Consider the following 19,684-nt stretch of genomic DNA (forward strand, 5'->3'; position numbering starts at 1 on the left):
ATAACAATGGGACAGGGTGAATATAACAATGGGACAGGCTGAATATAACAATGGGACAGGGTGAATATAACAATGGGACAGGGTGAATATAACAATGGGACACGGTGAATATAACAATGGGACAGGCTGAATATAACAATGGGACAGGGTGAATATAACAATATAACAATGGGACAGGGTGAATATAACAATGGGACAGGCTGAATATAACAATGGGACAGGCTGAATATAACAATGGGACAGGCTGAATATAACAATGGGACAGGGTGAATATAACAATATAACAATGGGACACGGTGAATATAACAATGGGACAGGGTGAATATAACAATGGGACAGGCTGAATATAACAATGGGACAGGCTGAATATAACAATGGGACAGGGTGAATATAACAATATAACAATGGGACAGGGTGAATATAACAATGGGACAGGGTGAATATAACAATGGGACAGCGTGAATATAACAATGGGACAGGGTGAATATAAGAATGGGACACGGTGAACATAACAATGGGACAGGGTGAATATAACAATGGGACAGGGTGAATATAACAATGGGACAGGGTGAATATAACAATGGGACAGGGTGAATATAACAATGGGACAGGGTGAATATAACAATGGGACAGGGTGAATATATCAATGGGACAGGCTGAATATAACAATGGGACAGGCTGAATATAACAATGAGACAGGGTGAACATAACAATGGGACACGGTGAATATAACAATGGGACACGGTGAATATAACAATGGGACAGGGTGAATATAACAATGGGACAGGGTGAATATAACAATGAGACAGGGTGAACATAACAATGGGACACGGTGAATATAACAATGGGACAGGGTGAATATAACAATGGGACAGGGTGAATATAACAATGAGACAGGGTGAACATAACAATGGGAGAGGGTGAATATAACAATGGGACAGGGTGAATATAACAATGGGACAGGGTGAATATAACAATGGGACAGGCTGAATATAACAATGGGACAGGCTGAATATAACAATGGGACAGGCTGAATATAACAATGGGACAGGGTGAATATAACAATATAACAATGGGACACGGTGAATATAACAATGGGACAGGGTGAATATAACAATGGGACAGGCTGAATATAACAATGGGACAGGCTGAATATAACAATGGGACAGGGTGAATATAACAATATAACAATGGGACAGGGTGAATATAACAATGGGACAGGGTGAATATAACAATGGGACAGCGTGAATATAACAATGGGACAGGGTGAATATAACAATGGGACACGGTGAACATAACAATGGGACAGGGTGACCATAACAATGGGACAGGGTGAATATAACAATGGGACAGGGTGAATATAACAATGGGACAGGGTGAATATAACAATGGGACAGGGTGAATATAACAATGGGACAGGGTGAATATATCAATGGGACAGGCTGAATATAACAATGGGACAGGCTGAATATAACAATGAGACAGGGTGAACATAACAATGGGACACGGTGAATATAACAATGGGACACGGTGAATATAACAATGGGACAGGGTGAATATAACAATGGGACAGGGTGAATATAACAATGAGACAGGGTGAACATAACAATGGGACAGGGTGAATATAACAATGGGACAGGGTGAATATAACAATGGGACACGGTGAATATAACAATGGGACAGGCTGAATATAACAATGGGACAGGGTGAATATAACAATGGGACAGGGTGAATATAACAATGGGACAGGCTGAATATAACAATGGGACACGGTGAACATAACAATGGGACACGGTGAATATAACAATGGGACAGGGTGAATATAACAATGGGACAGGGTGAATATAACAATGAGACAGGGTGAACATAACAATGGGACACGGTGAATATAACAATGGGACAGGGTGAATATAACAATGGGACAGGGTGAATATAACAATGAGACAGGGTGAACATAACAATGGGACAGGGTGAATATAACAATGGGACAGGGTGAATATAACAATGGGACAGGGTGGATATAACAATGAGACAGGGTGAATATAACAATGGGACACGGTGAATATAACAATGGGACAGGGTGAATATAACAATGGGACAGGGTGAACATAACAATGAGACAGGGTGAATATAACAATGGGCCACGGTGAACATAACAATGAGACAGGGTGAATATAACAATGGGACACGATGAATATAACAATGGGACAGGGTGAATATAACAATGGGACAGGGTGAACATAACAATGAGACAGGGTGAATATAACAATGGGACACGGTGAATATAACAATGGGACAGGGTGAATATAACAATGGGACAGGGTGAACATAACAATGAGACAGGGTGAATATAACAATGGGCCACGGTGAATATAACAATGGGACAGGGTGAATATAACAATGGGACAGGGTGAATATAACAATGGGCCACGGTGAACATAACAATGAGACAGGGTGAATATAACAATGGGACACGGTGAATATAACAATGGGACTAGGTGATCTTTAAAAAATTACTCATTCATGAGATGTGGGTGTCGCTGGCTAGACCAGCATTTATTGCTCATCCCTAGTTGCCCTTGAGAAGGTGGTGGTGAGCTGCCTTCTTGAACTGCTGCAGTCCATGTGGTGTAGGTACACCCACAGTGCTGTTAGGGAGTCTTCTTGGGAGCTGCACTGACCCAGGCAAGTGGAAACTATTCCATCTCACTCCTGACTTGCACCTTGTAGATGGTGGACAGGCTTTGGGGAATCAGGAGTTGAGTTACTCGTCGCACGATTCCCAGCCTCTGACCTGCTCTTGTAGCCACAGTATTTATATGGAACTAGGTGAAGAGAATAAACAAGACTGGAAAGTGCTCCTATTCCTGAGTGGCATCCATGACCATCTGTTCTTGAAATAAATATTTGCCTGAACTCTCTCTGTGAATGCGGAGGAGACTGAACTGCTGCAGTCAGTGTTCAAACAATTCACCAAAAGCAGTGTTACTGGTTATTGTTCACATTTACTGTTTGTGGGAGTTTCTGTGTGCAGATTGGCACCCACGTTAATTTACAAAGCAACATGATGGCAATTTGAAAGTCATTTATCAGCTGTGAAACACTTTTGGATGTTCTGAGGTCATGAAATGTGCTAAAGAAATGCAAGTCTTGTCTTCCAGCAATTCTCATTTCACAGTCATAGCTCATTCTCCCCCATAACCTTCAAAATGCAGAATACCATCTGCGTAAGTCTTCCCTTCCTACACAAACTCAGTGCCCTCAGTGTTTCTGCATTTACTCAGTTTGTAGGCAACACTGGTGTGGTAGTGTTAATGTAATCCAGAGGCCCAGGTTAATGCTTTGGGGACATGTGTTCAAATCTCACTACAGCAGCTGATAGAATTTAATTTCAATTAATAAGTCTGGAATTTAAAGCTAGTCTCAGTATTGGTGACCATGAAACTATCACCAATTGTTGTAAAAATCTTATCTGGGTCACTAATGTCCCTTTAGGGAAGGAAATCTGCTGTCCTTACCCAGTCTGGCCTACATGTGACTCCAGACCCACAGCAATGGGGTTGACTCTTTACTGCCCTCTGAAATAGCCTAGCAAGCCACTCAGTTCAAGAACAACTGGGAATGGGCATCAGATGCTGGCCTTGTCAGCAACATCTACATCCCGTGAAAGAGTAAGGAAATAAAAGCATAAAGAAATAAAATATCCCCAGACCAGGTGGGGAGGGCAGGTTCCCTGAAGGACATCAGTGACCCGGTTGGGTTTTTATGGCAATCCAGCCATTTTCATGGTGATTTTTCCTGGTGTCGGACCACAAACTACCGGATTTATTCCATTTCACAATGCCCTGATGGGATTATGAACTCACAATCTCTGGGATTGTCTAGGACAGAACCACGAGGTTAGTCTTCTTTGCCTCAGTGGTGTCCCTTCCTGCTCCTTCGTCAGGGTTTCATGGTGGATATCAATAATCTAGCACTCCCATACCCTGAAAGGGTTAATTATGTAATGACGTTGATAAGCGGGAGGGTGGTCTCAGAGGGGCTGGCACTTGAAAGCTGTGTGTTGTTAGTCGATATCAGGCCAAGGTACTGTCAGTCACTCATTCAGACAACAGTACAACAGTCAGGCGTCTGTAAGCTCTTATCAGTTAATGCAGACAGTTCAGAGGTCAGCTGTGTTCTGAGCATGCTCCTAGAAGCTGGTGGTATTGATTCCATTTTTTATCCAGATACAGATGGATAAGAGTTATGAAGCGAGATGGATTTCTTTTTTGTGAAAAGTGACTTGGACAGTGTGGGTGTATTATTCAGTCCAATCGATTTCGCACTCCCTCGGGCGGGTTAAATCGTGGCTGAACAGCGGGAGCCATTGTTAGTGACACTTCAAACACACGGAGACAAGAGCTGGACGGAATTGGAAGCTGCTGATAAAATGCGCACATCGTTGCTTTGTTAAAGTGATTGCTCAGATCACAGAGCTCCACTCTGTTCCCATCACTGACCTTTACAAACCCTCCAAGTTTAATTCTCCTCTCCATCACAGTTTCTCTCTCTCTCTCAAACATTGAGGCCAAAGTAGAGACCAATCATACACTTACATAGCAAAACTCAGGTAGTGGATCAACCAGATATAAAGCCAAGCCTTAAACAGCAGAATTTGCCCATGTGCCACTTTCCATTTCAGGTACCCAGAGGCAACATCAAACACTCCCAGGACAGGTACAGCATGGGGTTAGATACAGAGTAAATCTCCCTCTACTCTGTCCCCATCAAACACTCCCAGGGCAGGTACAGCATGGGGTTAGATACAGAGTAAATCTCCCTCTACTCTGTCCCCATCAAACACTCCCAGGACAGGTACAGCACGGGGTTAGATACAGAGTAAAGCTCCCTCTACACTGTCCCCATCAAACACTCGCAGGACAGGTACAGCACGGTGTTAGATACGGAGTAAAGCTCCCTCTACACTGTCTTCATCAAACACTCCCAGGACAGGTACAGCATGGGGTTAGATACAGAGTAAAGCTCCCTCTACACCGTCCCCATCAAACACTCCCAGGACAGGTACAGCACAGGGTTAGATACAGAGTAAAACTCCCTCTACACTGTCCCCATCAAACACTCCCAGGGCAGGTACAGCACGGGGTTAGATACAGAGTAAAACTCCCTCTACACTGTCCCCATCAAACACTCCCAGGGCAGGTACAGCACGGGGTTAGATACAGAGTAAAACACCCCTACAGCATTTATTGCCCATCCCTAGTTGCCCTTGAGAAGGTGGTGGTGAGCTGCCTTCTTGAACCGCTGCAGTCCATGTGGTGTAGGTACACCCACAGTGCTGTTAGGGAGGGAGTTCCAGGATTTTGAACAAACAAGATCCTTTTTGTTCCAGATCCTTATATGGAAATACTCCCAGCATTTAAATTCTCCTTATAGTTTTAAATTCCCATCCCTGCTATCATAGTGAATCTATGTATACAACTTTAATGTTCTTTCTGTGGTCCAATGTTTGCCTATTGTTTCTGGAGTGAGAAGATTCTATGCTTTGTTTTGAGAGATCGGGTTAGTTATAGGAGCAGTGCCTGATGCCTGGCTTTTCTGTTTTGATGATCTTTCTGGTAGAGAGGAAAAGGAGCGCTGGATCAGAGCCAAGTACGAGCAGAAACTTCTGCTGGCCGCCCTCCCGCAATCGGACATTCCCCTGGGACAGCAGTTACTCCGTGCTGTGGTGGAGGATGATCTAAGACTCGTTGTCCTGCTGCTTGCCCACGGCACGAAAGAAGAGGTGAACGAGACGTATGGGGACGGAGATGGCCGGACCTCACTGCACTTGTCCTGTGCTATGGCTAATGTCGTCATAACACAGCTCCTTATATGGGTAAGAAACCAACCATGTGTACTGCCTCACTCAGACTGCAGACATACTCAAACATCTCATTGCCTCCCAAATACATCTACACACACCTCCCACACACACACACACCTCCCACACACACACACACCTCCCACACACCCACACACACCTCCCACACACACACCTCCCACACACACACCTCCCACACACACACACACCTCCCACACACACACACCTCCCACAAACACACACACACCTCCCACACACACACACACCTCCCACACACACACACACACACACCTCCCACACACACACATACCTCCCACACACACACACACCCCTCCCACACACACACACACCTCCCACACACACACACACACACACCCACACACACACACACACCTCCCACACACACACACACATCTCCCACACACACATACACCTCCCACATACACACACACACACTTCCCACACACACACACACACCTCCCACACACACACACCTCCCACACACACACCTCCCACACACACACACACCTCCCACACACACACACACACACCTCCCACACACACACACACCTCCCACACACACACACACCTCCCACACACACACACACACACCTCCCACACACACACACACCTCCCACACACACACACACACACCTCCCACACACACACACCTCCCCCACACACACACACACACCTCCCACACACACACACACACACACACCTCCCACACACACACACACCTCCCACACACACACACCTCCCACACACACACACACCTTCCATACGCACACACCTCCCACACACACACACCTCCCACACACACACACCTCCCACACACACACACACACACACCTTCCATACGCACACACCTCCCCCACATACACACCACCCACACACACACACCTCCCACACACACACACGCACCTCCCACAGACACACACACACCTCCCCCACACACACACCTCCCACACACACACACACCTCCCACACACCCACACACACCTCCCACACACCCACACACACCTCCCACACACACACACACCTCCCACACACACACACACCTCCCACAAACACACACACACACCTCCCACACACACACACACACCTCCCACAAACACACACACACCTCCCACAAACACAAACACACACCTCCCACACACACACACACACACACCTCCCACACACACACACCTCCCACACGCACACACACACACGTTACACACACACACACTTCCCACACGCACACACACACACCTTACACACACACACACCTTCCATAAGCACACACTTTCCATACGCACACACACCTTTCACACGCACACACCTCCTACACGCACACACCTTTCACACGCACACACCTCCTACACGCACACACCTTTCACACGCACACACCTCCTACACGCACACACCTTTCACACGCACACACCTCCTACACTCACACACATCCCACACGCACACACCTCCCACACACACACACCTCCCACACACACACACACCTCCCACACGCACACGCACCTTTCACACGCACACACCTTTCATACGCACACACCTCCCACACGCACACACCTTTCGTACGCACACACCTTTCACACACACACACCTCCTACACGCACACACACCTTCCATATGCACACACCTCCCACATGCACACACCTTCCACACACACACACCTCCCACATGCACACACCTTCCACACACACACACCTCCCACATGCACACATCTTCAACACACACACACACACCTTCCACACACACATACACTTCCCACATCCACACACCTTCCACACACACACACACCTCCCACATGCACACACCTTCCCCACACACACACACACCTTCCACATACACACGCCTCCCACATGCACACACCTTCTACACACACACACCTCCCACACACACACGCACCTTTCACACGCACACATCTTCTTCACGCGCACACCTTTCACACGCACACACCTTTCACACGCACACACCTTTCACACGCACACACCTCCCACACGCAAACACCTCCCACACGCACACACCTCCCACACGCACACACCGCCCACACACACACGCACCTTTCACACGCACACATCTTCTACACTCACACACCTTCCATATGTGCACACCTCCGACACACACACACACGCACCTCCTACACTCACGCACCTCCCACACACACACACCTCCTACACTCACACACCTTTCACACGCACACACCTCCTACACGCACACACCTTTCACACGCGCACACCTCCTACACTCACACACCTTTCACACGCACACACCTCCTACATGCACACACCTTTCACACGCGCACACCTCCTACACGCACACACCTTTCACATGCGCACACTTTTCACACACACACACATACACACACCTTCCACACACACGCACCTCCTACACACACACACATTCCACACACACACACACCTTCCACATACACACACCTCCCACACACACACACCTCCTACACACACACACACACACCTCCCACACACACACACACACCTCCCACACACACACACCTCCTACACACACACACCTTCCACACACACACACCTTCCACACACACACGCTCTCCCACACACACACACCTCCTACACACACACACCTCCTACACACACACACCTCCCACACACACACACCTCCTACACACACACACCTTCCACACAAACACACCTCCCACACACACACAACTCCTACACACACACACCTTCCACACACACACACCTCCCACACACACACACCTCCCACACACACACTCCTTCCACACACATACACCTTCTACACACACACACCTTCCGCACACACACACCTTCCACACACACACACCTTCTACACACACACATCTTCCACACACACACACCTCCCACACACACACACCTTCCACACACACACACCTTCCACACACACACACCTTCCACACACACACACCTTCTACACACACACACCTTCCACACACACACACCTTCCACACACACACACCTCCCACACACACACACCTTCCACACACACACACACACCTCCCACACACACACAAACACCTCCCACACACACACACCTCCTACACACACACACCTTCCACACACACACACCTTCCACACACACACACCTCCCACACACATACACCTCCCACACACACACACACCTCCCACACACACACACCTCCCACACACACACACCTCCTGCACACACACACCTTCCACACACACACACCTCCCACACGTACACCTACACACACACACACCTCCCACACACACACCTCCCACACGCACACACCTTCCACATGTACACCTACACACACACACCTTCCACACACACACACACCTTCCACACACACACACCTTCTACACACACACACCTTCTACACACACACACCTTCCACACACACACACCTTCTACACACACACACCTCCCACACACACACACCTTCCACACACACACACCTTCCACACACACACCTTCCACACACACACACCTTCCACACACACACCTTCTACACACACACACCTTCTACACACACACACCTTCCACACACACACACCTTCCACACACACACACCTTCTACACACACAACCCTTCCACACACACACACCTTCCACACACACACACCTTCCACACACACACACACCTTCTACACACACACACACACACTTTCCACACGCACAACCTTCCACACACACACACCTTCCACACACACACACCTCCCACTCACACACACCTCCCACACACACACACCTTCCACACACACACACCTCCCACTCACACACACCTCCCACACACACACCTTCCACACACACACACCTTCCACACACACACACCTACCCACACACACACCTCCCACACGCACACACCTTCCACACGTACACCTCCACACACACACCTTCCACACACACACACCTTCCACACGCACACACCTTCCACACGTACACCTACACACACACACCTTCCACACACACACACCTTCCACACGTACACCTCCACACACACACCTTCCACACACACACACCTTCCACACGCACACACCTTCCACACGTACACCTACACACACACACCTCCCACACACACACATCTCCCACACACACACCTCCCACACGCACACACCTTCCACACGTACACCTACACACATACACCTCCCACACACACACACACCTCCCACACACACACCTCCCACATGCACACACCTTCCACATGTACACCTTCCACACACACACTTTCCACACACACACACACCTTCCACACACACACACCTTCCACACACACACACCTTCCACACACACACACCTTCCACACACACACACCTTCTACACACACACACCTTCCACACACACACACCTCCCACACACACACACCTTCCACACACACACACCTTCCACACACACACACCTTCCACACACACACACCTCCCACACACACACACCTTCCACACACACACACACACCTCCCACACACACACCTCCCACACACACACACCTTCCACACACACACACACACCTTCCACACAAACACACCTTCCACACACACACACCTCCTACATGCACACACCTTTCACACGCACACACCTTCCACACACACACGTTCCACACACACACACCTTCCATACGCACACCTTCCACACACACACACCTTCCATATGCACACCTTCCACACACACACACCTTTCACACACACACACACCTTCCACACGTACACCTACACACACACACCTTCCACACATACACACCTTCCACACACACACACACCTCCCACACACACACACCTTCCACACACACACACACCTTCCACACACACACACCTCCCACACACACACACACACACCTTCCACACACACAGACCTTCCACACACACACACCTACCCACACACACACCTCCCACACGCACACACCTTCCACACGTACACCTACACACACACACCTCCCACACACACACACCTCCCACACACACCTTCCATACACACACACCTTCCACACACTCACACCTTCCACACACACACACCTTCCATATGCACACACCTTCTACACACACACACCTTCCACACACACACACCTTCCACACACACACACCTCCCACACACACACACCTTCCACACACACACACACACCTCCCACACACACACAAACACCTCCCACACACACACACCTCCTACACACACATACCTTCCACACACACACACCTTCCACACACACACACCTCCCACACACATACACCTCCCACACACACACACCTTCCACACACACACACCTTCCACACACACACACCTTCTACACACACACACCTTCCGCACACACACACCTTCCACACACACACACCTCCCACACACACCTTCCACACACACACACACACCTCCCACACACACACAAACACCTCCCACACACACACACCTCCTACACACACACACCTTCCACACACACACACCTCCCACACACATACACCTCCCACACACACACACACCTCCCACACACACACACCTCCCACACACACACACCTCCTGCACGCACACACCTTCCACACACACACACCTCCCACACGTACACCTACACACACACACACCTCCCACACACACACCGCCCACACGCACACACCTTCCACATGTACACCTACACACACACACCTTCCACACACACACACACCTTCCACACACACACACCTTCCACACACACACCTTCCACACACACACACCTTCCACACACACACCTTCTACACACACACACCTTCTACACACACACACCTTCCACACACACACACCTTCCACACACACACACCTTCTACACACACAACCCTTCCACACACACACACCTTCCACACACACACACCTTCCACACACACACACACCTTCTACACACACACACACACACTTTCCACACGCACAACCTTCCACACACACACACCTTCCACACACACACACCTCCCACTCACACACACCTCCCACACACACACACCTTCCACACACACACACCTCCCACTCACACACACCTCCCACACACACACCTTCCACACACACACACCTTCCACACACACACACCTTCCACACACACACACCTTCCACACACACACACCTTCTACACACACACACCTTCCACACACACACACCTCCCACACACACACACCTTCCATACATACACACCTTCCACACATACACACCTTCCACACACACACACCTTCCACACACACACACCTTCCACAGACACACACCTTCCACACACACACACCTCCCACACACACACACCTTCCACACACACACACACCTCCCACACACACACCTCCCACACGCACACACCTTCCACATGTACACCTACACACACACACCTTCCACACACACACACACCTTCCACACACACACACCTTCTACACACACACACCTTCTACACACACACACCTTCCACACACACACACCTCCCACACACACACACCTTCCACACACACACACCTTCCACACACACACCTTCCACACACACACACCTTCCACACACACACCTTCTACACACACACACCTTCTACACACACACACCTTCCACACACACACACCTTCCACACACACACACCTTCTACACACACAACCCTTCCACACACACACACCTTCCACACACACACACCTTCCACACACACACACACCTTCTACACACACACACACACACTTTCCACACGCACAACCTTCCACACACACACACCTTCCACACACACACACCTCCCACTCACACACACCTCCCACACACACACACCTTCCACACACACACACCTCCCACTCACACACACCTCCCACACACACACCTTCCACACACACACACCTTCCACACACACACACCTACCCACACACACACCTCCCACACGCACACACCTTCCACACGTACACCTCCACACACACACCTTCCACACACACACACCTTCCACACGCACACACCTTCCACACGTACACCTACACACACACACCTTCCACACACACACACCTTCCACACGTACACCTCCACACACACACCTTCCACACACACACACCTTCCACACGCACACACCTTCCACACGTACACCTACACACACACACCTCCCACACACACACATCTCCCACACACACACCTCCCACACGCACACACCTTCCACACGTACACCTACACACATACACCTCCCACACACACACACACCTCCCACACACACACCTCCCACATGCACACACCTTCCACATGTACACCTTCCACACACACACTTTCCACACACACACACACCTTCCACACACACACACCTTCCACACACACACACCTTCCACACACACACACCTTCCACACACACACACCTTCTACACACACACACCTTCCACACACACACACCTCCCACACACACACACCTTCCACACACACACACCTTCCACACACACACACCTTCCACACACACACACCTCCCACACACACACACCTTCCACACACACACACACACCTCCCACACACACACCTCCCACACACACACACCTTCCACACACACACACACACCTTCCACACAAACACACCTTCCACACACACACACCTCCTACATGCACACACCTTTCACACGCACACACCTTCCACACACACACGTTCCACACACACACACCTTCCATACGCACACCTTCCACACACACACACCTTCCATATGCACACCTTCCACACACACACACCTTTCACACACACACACACCTTCCACACATACACCTACACACACACACCTTCCACACACACACACCTTCCACACACACACACACCTCCCACACACACACACCTTCCACACACACACACACCTTCCACACACACACACCTCCCACACACACACACACACACCTTCCACACACACAGACCTTCCACACACACACACCTACCCACACACACACCTCCCACACGCACACACCTTCCACACGTACACCTACACACACACACCTCCCACACACACACACCTCCCACACACACCTTCCATACACACACACCTTCCACACACTCACACCTTCCACACACACACACCTTCCATATGCACACACCTTCTACACACACACACCTTCCACACACACACACCTTCCACACACACACACCTCCCACACACACACACCTTCCACACACACACACACACCTCCCACACACACACAAACACCTCCCACACACACACACCTCCTACACACACATACCTTCCACACACACACACCTTCCACACACACACACCTCCCACACACATACACCTCCCACACACACACACCTTCCACACACACACACCTTCCACACACACACACCTTCTACACACACACACCTTCCACACACACACACCTTCCACACACACACACCTCCCACACACACCTTCCACACACACACACACACCTCCCACACACACACAAACACCTCCCACACACACACACCTCCTACACACACACACCTTCCACACACACACACCTCCCACACACATACACCTCCCACACACACACACACCTCCCACACACACACACCTCCCACACACACACACCTCCTGCACGCACACACCTTCCACACACACACACCTCCCACACGTACACCTACACACACACACACCTCCCACACACACACCGCCCACACGCACACACCTTCCACATGTACACCTACACACACACACCTTCCACACACACACACACCTTCCACACACACACACCTTCCACACACACACCTTCCACACACACACACCTTCCACACACACACCTTCTACACACACACACCTTCTACACACACACACCTTCCACACACACACACCTTCCACACACACACACCTTCTACACACACAACCCTTCCACACACACACACCTTCCACACACACACACCTTCCACACACACACACACCTTCTACACACACACACACACACTTTCCACACGCACAACCTTCCACACACACACACCTTCCACACACACACACCTCCCACTCACACACACCTCCCACACACACACACCTTCCACACACACACACCTCCCACTCACACACACCTCCCACACACACACCTTCCACACACACACACCTTCCACACACACACACCTTCCACACACACACACCTTCCACACACACACACCTTCTACACACACACACCTTCCACACACACACACCTCCCACACACACACACCTTCCACACATACACACCTTCCACACATACACACCTTCCACACACACACACCTTCCACACACACACACCTTCCACAGACACACACCTTCCACACACACACACCTCCCACACACACACACCTTCCACACACACACACACCTCCCACACACACACCTCCCACACACACACACCTTCCACACACACACACACCTTCCACACAAACACACCTTCCACACACACACACCTCCTACATGCACACACCTTTCACACGCACACACCTTCCACACACACACGTTCCACACACACACCTTCCATACGCACACCTTCCACACACATACACCTTCCATATGCACACCTTCCACACACACACACCTTTCACACACACACACACCTTCCACACGTACACCTACACACACACACCTTCCACACACACACACCTTCCACACACACACCTCCCACACACACACACCTTCCACACACACACACACCTTCCACACACACACACACCTCCCACACACACACACACACACACACCTTCCACACACACAGACCTTCCACACACACACAGCTACCCACACACACACCTCCCACACGCACACACCTTCCACACGTACACCTACACACACACACCTCCCACACACACACACCTCCCACACACACCTTCCATACACACACACCTTCCACACACTCACACCTTCCACACACACACACCTTCCATATGCACACCTTCCACACACACACACCTTCCACACACACACACACCTTCCACACACACACACCTTCCACATGCACACCCCTTCCACACGTACACCTACACACACACACCTTCCACACACACACACCTTCCACACACACACACCTACACACATACACATCTTCCACACACACACACCTTCTACACACACGCACCTTCTACACACACACCTTCCACACACACACACACCTTCTACACACACACACCTTCCACACACACACACCTCCCACACACACACACCTTCCACACACACACACACCTCCCACACACACACACCTTCCACATACACACACCTCCCACACACACACCTCCCACACACACACACCTTCCACACACACACACCTCCCACACATGCACACCTTCCACACACACACACCTCCCACACACACACACACCTCCCACACACACACACACCTCCCACACACACACACACCTTCCACACACGCACACCTTCCACACGCACAACCTTCTACACACACACACCTCCCACACACACACACCTCCCACACACACACACACCTTCCACACACACACACCTTCCACACACACACACCTACCCACACACACACCTCCCACACGCACACACCTTCCACACGTACACCTACACACACACACCTTCCACACACACACACCTCCCACACACACACACCTTCCACACACACACCTTCCATACGCACACCTTCCATACACACACACCTTCCACACGTACACCTACACACACACACCTTCCACACACACACCTTCCACACACACACACCTTCCACACACACACACCTTCCACACGCACACACCTTCCACATGCACACACCTCCCACACGCACACACCTTACACACACACACACCTCCCACACACACACTCCTTCCACACACACACCTTCCATACGCACACACCTTCCACACGTACACCTACACACACACACCTTCCACACACACACACACCTTCCACATGTACACCTACACACACACACCTTCCACACACACACACCTTCCACACACACACACCTTCACACGTACACCTACACACACACACACCTCCCACACACACACACACCTTCCACACACAGACACACCTCCCACACACACACACCTTCCACACGTACACCTACACACACACACCTTCCACACGTACACCTACAAACACACTCCTCCTACACACACACACCTCCCTCACACACACACCTTCCACACACACACACCTCCCACACACACTCACCTTCACAAGTACACCTACACACACACACACCTTCCACACACACACACCTTCCATACGCACACCTACACACACACACCTCCCACACACACACACACACCTTCCATACGCACACACCTTCCACACGTACACCTACACCCACACACCTCCCACACAGACACACACACACCTTCCATATGCACACACCTTCCATACATACACCTACACACACACACTTCCCACACACACACACCTTCCACACACACACACCTTCCACACACACACACCTTCCACACACACACACACACCTTCCACATGCACACACCTTCCACACGCACACACCTTCCACACACACACACACCTTCCACACACACACCTTCCACACACACACCTTCCACACACACTCCTCCCACACTCACAAACCCTCCACACCCTCAAACCCCCCACACCCTCAAACCCTCCACATGCACATACTTCCCACACACATACACACCTCCAACACCTACACAAATGTCATTCATGCTCAACACACCCCATGCACATTTACAGTACACACATTTCTTACATACTGTCCTATCAAGCTCCGTGAATATTTACATTCCAATGCAATAATCCACATTCTCAAATCTGGGGGAGACATTAGTAGTTTGGTGGTGTTACTGGACTCGTAATGCAGGGGCCTGGCCCATGCTCCAGAGACATGAGTTCTAATCCCACCGTGACAACCAGGGAATTTCAATTTAATTAATGAATAAATACACCTGAAATGAAATGCTAGTGATAATGATCATGAAACTGGATTGTTATAGAAACCCATCTGGGTCACTAATGTCCTTTAGGGAAGGAAATCTGCTGTCCTTAGCTGGTCTGGCCTACATGTGACTCCAGGCCCACAGCAACGTGGTTGACTCTTAACTGTCCTCTGAAATGGCCGAGCAAGTCATTCAAGAGCAATTAGGGATGGGCAGTAAATACTGGCCCAGCCAGCGATGCCCACGTCCCGTGAAAGGTATTAAAAAGGAAACAATCACAGGGACATTTTTTTACATGACAGCAAAATCACCCTTCCCTGGTACTACTTGCATTTATAAAGCATAGAAAATGCCCTCAAGTGCTTTTATGTCACTGCCTCTACCTTTTAGTCATTCTTCATTATTTCTCTCCCTTCCTCTTTTTCTTCCTCTAGCTACGTCTCTCCCTTTCCTCTCTCGCTCTCTCTCCCTCGCTGTCTCTCTCCTTCCCCCCCTCCTTGCTTTCTGTCTCCCTTGCTGTCTCATTCCAACTCTCTCCCACCCTCTCTTCCTCCCTCTCCATGTCTCTTCCCAGACCCATTGCTCCCTCTCCTATGTCATGCTGTTCCTTTTTGATGCTTCGGGTGATGGTTTATCTGCTCCAACCCCACCCTCCTGCCTTCTGCCTCTGTTCTGTGCAGTGTTTGTGAGTGATGCTGTTTGCTGTTGTTTTTTACAGTATGGAGTAGATGTGAAGAGCCGAGATGCTCGTGGACTGACACCGATGGCTTACGCTCGGCGAGCAGGAAGTCAGGAGTGTATCGAGATTCTGACACAGTACGGCTGCCCCAGCGACAACCTCATCCCCATCCCAACCCCAAACCTGTCCCGTAGGAACACCAATGTTAATAACAACTCACAGTCAGAGCTGAATCGAAGTGCCAGCATTATCTAACATACCGCGCCGCTCAATGGACACTGGTCCCAGCCGTACCTTGTATATCTGTTCTCTCCCCCCCCCGGCACCACCCTTGTATCAAAGAGCAGACTGACAGATGCTCCTCCTCGCTGACCATTGCTGCTCTGACTGAATATTGGAGAGTGTTTGTTTTTTTTATTGTTATTACGTGGTCTGGTGCGGTGATGCCCAAGCCTGAAATCCTGATGGACGAGTCTTGGGGACCAGGGTGGAATTGACATTGAGTCTGATTGGGGCTGGACACTGACTGCAGAGTAGCTCACAGCGACTCCATTCGCCTGTCATTATAAAAGGCAGAATCATGTCACTGAAAAGCAGCGTAGATTTCATTCACAAACCGCAGCACACACCCAGAGTGGTGTCAGCATCTGAGAGGCTGCTGTACGCTAATGTTACAGGCACTGTATACTGTTACCTTGGGTGTGAGACCGTGCGTTAAACGCTAATGATGAATGCCCTGTATAATGCTGGATGTGAAATGTGGATGATAGTTTGACTCTGCTTGTTTCAGTCTTTCTCTTGCAGTGTTTTCAGTGCAGGAAGAGTGTGGATACTGGGAACCTGAAACATAAACAGAAAATGCTGGAAAATCTCAGCAGGTCTGGCAGCATCTCTCCACAAATGCCATCAGACCTGCTTAGTTTTTTAGGGTTTTTATTTCAGTCCAGCCGCACTGTGCAGCAGTCGTTCCATTTTCTCTGCTCTCTTTGCTCCCACTTGTGTTTGAAACCGGGACACAGAATGACAGGAAAATCTCTCCCAAGGCTGTAGAGAGTGGAGCCTCTTCAGTCCCCTCCAGAACGAGTGTACAGCACTTTGCACAGAACTCACAGTCTGGTCCTGTAAATCCCTTCCCAATTCTGCAGATTGCTGTCGGCAAAATGGCATTGACAGCAAAGGGTGATCACTGTGCAGTTCATACTGACCCGCTGCCCAGAAACCACCTGGCTTCATTTCTCCCAGCAAAGAAAACAGAGTTCCTGTGACAATAGGATTCAGTAAGAGGGTTTCAAACTCTGCTCTGAAAAGGATAGTTGCTGTTGGCCTGGCAGCTTAGCCCCTGATGGAAGTCCCTTGGGGAAGGCCACGCTGGAGGACTGCAGGCCTCACCCT

General features: G+C 50.2%; 1 protein-coding gene across 3 annotated transcripts in view; it reads left to right on the forward strand.

Annotated features, from left to right (window-relative positions):
* agap3 (ArfGAP with GTPase domain, ankyrin repeat and PH domain 3) overlaps positions 1 to 18,565 on the forward strand; it is an 847,377-nt gene extending 828,812 nt beyond the window's left edge. For all 3 annotated transcript variants that reach the window (XM_041189384.1, XM_041189385.1, XM_041189383.1), the window contains exons 15-16: positions 5,623 to 5,878; positions 18,332 to 18,565. In XM_041189384.1, the coding sequence (XP_041045318.1) occupies positions 5,623 to 5,878; positions 18,332 to 18,547 (472 nt within the window). In that variant the 3' untranslated portion in view covers positions 18,548 to 18,565. The remainder of the gene's footprint in view (positions 1 to 5,622; positions 5,879 to 18,331) is intronic.
* The last annotated feature ends 1,119 nt before the right edge of the window (positions 18,566 to 19,684 follow it).

This window comes from Carcharodon carcharias, chromosome 6, assembly GCF_017639515.1.
Source record: "Carcharodon carcharias isolate sCarCar2 chromosome 6, sCarCar2.pri, whole genome shotgun sequence".
Classification (NCBI taxonomy): domain Eukaryota; kingdom Metazoa; phylum Chordata; class Chondrichthyes; order Lamniformes; family Lamnidae; genus Carcharodon; species Carcharodon carcharias.